Below are 6,284 nucleotides of genomic sequence, written 5' to 3' on the forward strand. Positions count from 1 at the left end.
CAACCTCCCACCGCGTTTCGGGCTTCATCTGCCTTGTGAAAATCTGAAATATCCCACAGAAGTGCCCCGTGCCCCATCCCCGCGTGGGCAGCGCCGCCGGGAAACCGAGTCCTCCCACCCACCCCGCACACCCAGAGCCCCCCTGAGCAAAAAAAAAAGCCCGTTTTTTAACTCCAGATAATGGGCCAAGCCTGCAGAGAAAATGCATCCTCCACGGCAAGGGGCTGCCTCCTCCTCCTCCCCGCTCCGCCAGGGGTGGGTGAGCCAAGAAAGCCAGAGCAGAAAGTGAAATCGGGAGAAAGAAAAGCCAGCCAGGGCTCTCCTGGCACCTCCCTCGGGTCAGGCAGGAGGAAAATCCCCCAAAGTGCCAAAGGAATTAAAACAACATCCCTGGGGACGGGGTGACGGGACGCTGAGCTGCCTGCAGGCACTGGGGGCACCGGAGCTGCCGGGGGTCCCCCCCACACACCACCCACCAGACGAAATCACCCTGCTCAAATATTTACAGGCACAGGAGGCAAACCCTTATCTTCCACAGGAAAAGAATTATTTTATTAAGTATTTTTAAACAACTACTTAACATTTACTTGAGATAAAAATATGTACACTATCCCACCTTGAAGAAGGCTCCAAAATATAAACACTGTACCTCTCCCTAGAGAAAAACAGAAAAATTCTTCTCTTCAAAAAAAAAAAAAAAAAAAAAAAAGACAATCCGGAAACAAGAATACATTCATATTTCTCACTTCTTTATGCTCAAGTAGTTATACAAATAATAGACATCTGAAACGTTTTACCTTTTAATATATTTATATAATATATATATATTTATAACAGGATTTTACAAATAAAGGCAACAACTGTATACCAAAAAAAAAAAAAAAAACCAAAAACCAACAACAAAATAAAGGTTAGAACACAATCTGCAATCAAGCATAGTGCATCTCAACAGCTGGTGCAATGGGAGGGCGAAAGGAAAATACAGGGGTTCTGGACGCGAGTTCTCCAAACCAGTAAGGAAACAACAACAACAAAAAAAAAAAAACCAACAAAAAAACCCCCAACCAGCACTGCGTTTCGCAGTGAGGTCTTTTTTTCTTTTTCTTTTATTTAAAAAAAAAAATAAAGAGCCAAATCGTTGGACATGGTGTTCCTCTGCAGAGGGAGACCCTCGCAGGTGAATGGGACAAGTGTCAGCACCCCAGCCCTCTGAGGTCAATGCAGTGACGTGGGCCAGGGTTTCCCAAGGAGACTTGGGAACTCGGATGCTCAGACCCCACAGGGATTCGACTCCTTTGAAAATCCCAGCTTTTCCATTTTCCAAAGGCACTGACGGGGGCACATTCAGCGGGCACCGGCTGAATCGCTCCCTCTGGGCTGGTCCCGCGTCGGGGGCGTCACCGGCCGGTCCCCCGCTGCCACCACTCCCCAAACCACTGGGATTTCCCAGGGAATAGAGCCGGTGGGACCGCCCGGCGGCAGCGAGGCTTGGAGTCAGGGGCAGCAAAGTCACCCCCGGGGAGATTCTTCTCCCCCGCCCGGCCCAAACTAGCAGCTCAACTTCGAGGAAGGGGCGTGTGTTAATTAATTTATTAGCTGTACGCCATGTAAAGCTTCCAAGCAGCATCTACTTTTTATTTCTTAAAAAATATATATATATATATCAGCAAAGGTGTGGAGAGAAACCCGTCTTAAGTCTACCTGACTCTGCACGACCAGCTCTGCTCCTCCTCCTACGCTTTGGGTGGCACGGCCACCACCGCCGACCGGCCCATGGGGCACCCAGTCGCTTCAGCTCAAACCACCGGCCCCGGGGGCCGTCGCCTTAAAAGCCCTTATGAGAAGTACCGTATTTTTTTCTAGCCGCAGACCCTAAAGCCAAGTCTGCCTCATGGAATATCTTTTTTTTTTTTTTTTCACAGCTTTGCAGTGTAAGTCGCAGCCGCCCGAGCCAGCGGTTGTTCCGTAGATGCGGAGAGGGAAGAAGGTTTAAGGGGTAAAGCAGAAAACCCTTTTTTTTTTTAAAAAAAAAAAAAGTTTCGGAAGTAGTTCTGAATCGCTAACCTGGGCGCATCCTTCATCCTTCTCCAAGCTACCTGACACGGCAGAGAAAAGGGGATTTCGCTTCCTACGCACAGTGAACCTTATCCCCACACCTCAGTCCAGCCAATATATAAAAGTGAAACAAACAGTCTCAAACTTAAAAAAAAAAAAAAAAACAACAAAAAAAAAAAGGGGGGGGGGGGCGGGGAAAAGTCACACTGCGCTTAGTCTTTGGTTTCCAAGTTCAAAGGAGGAATCTGCTTCAGAGCCTGAAGCAGAGCCGAGGAGTCGATGGGGGAATGGGCCGGGACGGGAGAGGGGAGTCTCTGGGGCATCAGCAGCGGGGGGGAGATTTTGTCGGGGTTCATGAAGCCGGTGAGCGCGGCGGCGGAGGCCGGGAGGCTGGGGTAGAGGACGGGCACGGAGGCCGGGTACCAGCACTTCTCCAGCATGGGCAGGTAGGCGGTGGCGGAAGGCGGGATGAGATAGAAAGGCAGGCACAGGGGGGGCTGGTGCGCGTGGGGGGCCAGGAAGCTGCTGGAGGAGCCCATCATGTCGCTGCCGAAAGGGCCCTCGGCCTCCGGCGACTCCAGCCTGCTCCGTTTGGCCGGCGGGTCCTCAGTCTCTTGCTTAATAGAGCTTATTCTCTCCTGGACGGCGTACTTGAGGTCGGTATCCTTTTTGAAATACTGCTGCTCGCATTTGGAGTCACTTTTCTCCAGCTCCCCCCCGTACCCGCTGTCCGTGTCCGTGTCGCTGCCGCTCTGCTCCCCGCTGGAGTGGGCAAATGTCCTCTGGATGACAGGCACGCAGTTTTTCCCGTGTCCCTCGGCCGCTTTGGTCAAGGAGACGGGTTTCTCCTTGGAGTCCAGCATTTTGGGGGGGGCGTCCCCGGCTTTGCGGCCCTGCAGCACCTCGGAGGCCATGCGGTGCAGGTGGCCGACCAGCTGGGACGACTTCAGGTCCTTGGCGTTCTCGTGCTTGGCCAGGTATTGCAGCATTTCCTTGGCACACATCTGGAAACCGGATCGAAACATTTCCTGGCTGGAATCGAGGTTTCTTGACGACAGGTCACCTGAGGAAACATTAACAGAAAGGAATTAAAAATTAACAGCGTGCTAAATAGTTCCACGACCGTCTTCCAGGCGATGGTAAACTTCAGCTGCAGCACAACGAGAGAGGTCAGCTCGATGGGCAACCCGAGCTTTGCAAATACTCCCCTCATTTCTGCATGAGCCGCCGTTTTTATTTAAACATCCGTCTGTCCACTTCTACGTAATAGCTTTAAACTTATTTTTTAGGTCTGTATTTACGGTACATGCCACCTTCAACAGGTGCTGACCCACAGAGCAGATGAAGCCGGTGGTTTCTCCGGGGAACCAGCCCGGCACCTCGCTCCCCCAAGCCCCCGGCAGAGCTCCTGGAGCACGTCTGTCCCAAGCCGTTCCCCGACCTCGGGCCATGTCGGCCTCAGCTGGAAGCTCTATTGCACTCCCTGTGGCTGTCAGAGCAGTGGAAGGCTCCTCAGGGAAAAAAAAAAAAAAAAACAAACCCTAAATTTTACTTTATCAGATTCACGTGAGCGCCACATGTGAAAACTGAAGGAGGAAGTACATCTAAAGCATGATAAGCTGATGCACCAGGTCCCCTCTTCGCCTGCAGAACACAGTCTCGTTTGTAAAGAGACCTAAAAAAGGTGCCTATAGAAAGCAGACTTATATGTATTTTCAGAAAAAAAAAACAACAAACCACCACCAACCCAAGCAAACCGAACTGGGTTTGATCCAAAGCTCCTGAACGCAAATGGGAACACCTGAACGGCTCTGGAGAGAACCTCACAGCAAACCTGGGCTTTAAATAAAACTACTCAAAATCCAATTTCATTTCGAAACAACTCCACGGGGCACTCTGCATCGACCACACTGAGAAATGCGCTTTTTTTCTTTTTTTTTTTTGGCGAAAGCTCATAAAGCAAAGCGAGAGAAAAACGCCGGCGATTAAAGGCAAGAGCTCCTGCCTCCTCCCTTCTCAGGAACGAAGTGTCACAACCGCCTTTCAGAGCCTCCCAGAGAAAGTCCGTGGAGCGCACGCAGGTTCCCACACGACACGATTTGAACACTCACCCGCTTGTAAACCGTTCTGCAAGGCAATTATTTTCTGCTGCTGCTGCTCGATGAGGTTGGTCAGGGCTTTCACGTGCTTCAAGGTGAGCTCCAGAACCACGGCCTTCTCCAGGTGACCCAGCGTCTGGAGGCAAAGGGACAGGTTGGCGTCCGCCCCGGGGTCGGCCACGCAGGCAGGAGCCTGACGGGGCCGCCGACCTTCGCCAATTAATTAACAGCGGAAGGACTCACGCAGTTTGGGAGAAAAAGCTTAACGGGCAGAGCCGTGCCCCCGAGCAGCGCGGGGCTACGAAGGACAACGCTCCCCGGGAATAAATTCCAAAGCAGGCTGCAGAAAAGGCTGCCAGGGGGATCTTAGGGGGTATTTTGGGTCCCGCCGCAGAGCTCAAAGAGAAGTGTTTTATTTATCTCTCTGTTCTGCTGCCCCTGCTGGCACCCTGACCCTTAGCACAGGGGGAGCCGGCCGGGGGGCACCGGGGGGGGGGGTGTGGGGGGGAACGGGGAACGAGCCCCGCAGCTCACGGAGCCGCTCGGCTCCCGGGAAAGTTTGGGATGCGCTCCCAGCCCACCGGGAGCGGGGGGCACAAGGTGGAGGAAGGGGGGGAAGGTGGGGGGGGGGAGGCAAAAAAGGGAAAGAAAAAGAAAAAAAACCCGGGATGCCCGCTGACATAAGAGGCAGAGGGAGGGTCCGCGGGTCCCCGGGGCCGTCGCCGGTACCCACCGTCAGCTTGAGGTGCTCGGGCAGCAGGTCCTTCAGCTGGGCGATGCACTCGTTGATCCTGTCGCGCCTCTTCTTCTCGATCAGCCGGTGGGGCAGCTTGTAGGTCTCCTGCAAAGCCAGCGGCGGCCGGTCAGCCCTCGGCGGCGGCGGGGACAGCGCGGCCATCGCTCTTTCTCCCTGTGTGTCCCCCCCCCCCCCACCACCACCACCAGCCCCCCCCAAACGGATAACGGGGCCACCCGCCGGGAGCAGCCCCTCCGCCGGCAGAACTTTCCTCCCCCGTTTACCTTATTGTCCTCGCTTCTCTTTAACCCCCTCCTGGGCTTGTAAACTTGGTACATGTGGGCGAAGTCCAGCCTGCACGGGGTTTGGGGGGGGGTGGGATGGGGGGAAAAGGAAAAAGAAGCGAAATTATCCCCGGGGGGTCGCGGTGGGGCCGCTCCTCCTTCCTCCTCCTCCTTCCTCCTTCCTCCTCCTCCTCCTCCCTCCCGAGCCCCCCTTACCCCGGCAGGTCTCCGCTCTCCAGGGGGGGCATCTTGCCCAGGCAGACGGGCGGAGGTTGCGCGCTGGGGATGCGCTCCATGGCGGAGTGGGTTCAAAAAAAAAAACAAAAAAAAAAAAAAATTTAAAAAAAAAATATAAAAATAAAAAAATATAAAAATAAAAATAATAAAGGGCTACGGGATGGAGGAGGAGGGGAAGGGGAAGGGGCGGGGGGGGGGGGGGGAACGGCAGCCCGCTAAACCGACCCGAGGAACCCGAGCTCAGGGCGGGTTGTTCATCCCGCGTCCCTCTCCGGGGCTGAGGAGCGGCGGGGCGGCGACGGGGCCGGGTTAAATGCGGGCGAGTGGGTGGACGGGAGCGACGTGCCTTACCCTGTGACTACCGGCACGTCTGGCGGCCGACGGGGCGGGCGGGACGGGCTTCCCCCCCCCCCCACACCCCCCCCCCTCCTCCTCCTTTCCACCCCCCCCCCCCCCCTTCCTCCTCCTCCTCCTCCTCTCTCCATCACATGAGCCTCACGTGTCGGTAGCGCTGTCGCCGCCGTGCAACGTGCCGGGGGGGGGGGGGAGGAGGGAGAGCACCGGGGGGGGGAGGAGGGAGAGCACCGGGGGGTGTTAGGCACCGCGGTGGGGGGGGGGGTGTCCCGGCGATGGGGAGGTGTGGTCCCCCCAACGGAGGGATGCTCCGGTTCCCACGGCCCCGCAGCTCCCGTCGGGGGGCACCGGACCCATCCGACACGGGGCCGTTCGGCCCCGTGTCGGATGGGTCCGGTGCCCCCCGACGGGAGCTGCGGGGCAGTGATGCCCCCCCCCGGTGTCCCTCAAGTGGTCACTCACCCCCGAGATCCCGGTGATGGGGAACGGGCGCAGCTTGAGCCCGAAAAACGTGCCAAA

General features: G+C 55.8%; 1 protein-coding gene across 1 annotated transcript; it reads right to left on the reverse strand.

Moving 5' to 3' along the window:
- Positions 1-1,917: 1,917 nt before the first annotated feature.
- Positions 1,918-5,470, reverse strand: BHLHE40 (basic helix-loop-helix family member e40). Its single transcript, XM_074152283.1, has 5 exons — positions 5,391-5,470; positions 5,175-5,244; positions 4,888-4,995; positions 4,167-4,290; positions 1,918-3,118 (listed from the first exon to the last, which is right to left on the reverse strand). Exons 1-5 carry the CDS (start codon positions 5,468-5,470, stop codon positions 2,268-2,270), a joined length of 1,233 nt encoding a protein of 410 aa, XP_074008384.1. The 3' UTR covers positions 1,918-2,267.
- Between the last annotated feature and the right edge of the window lie 814 nt (positions 5,471-6,284).

The sequence above is a fragment of the Numenius arquata genome, chromosome 8 (assembly GCF_964106895.1).
Source record: "Numenius arquata chromosome 8, bNumArq3.hap1.1, whole genome shotgun sequence".
In the NCBI taxonomy this organism is placed as follows: domain Eukaryota; kingdom Metazoa; phylum Chordata; class Aves; order Charadriiformes; family Scolopacidae; genus Numenius; species Numenius arquata.

Coding starts and splice junctions, on each gene's coding strand:
- BHLHE40 (XM_074152283.1), bottom strand. CDS start 5,470: ATGGAGCGCATCCCCAGCGCGCAACCTCCGCCCGTCTGCCTGGGCAAG. Junction 4,996..5,174: donor AGAGAAGCGAGGACAATAAG/GTAAACGGGGGA, acceptor CTGGCTTTGCAG/GAGACCTACAAGCTGCCCCA. Junction 3,119..4,166: donor GCAGAACGGTTTACAAGCGG/GTGAGTGTTCAA, acceptor ATGTTTCCTCAG/GTGACCTGTCGTCAAGAAAC.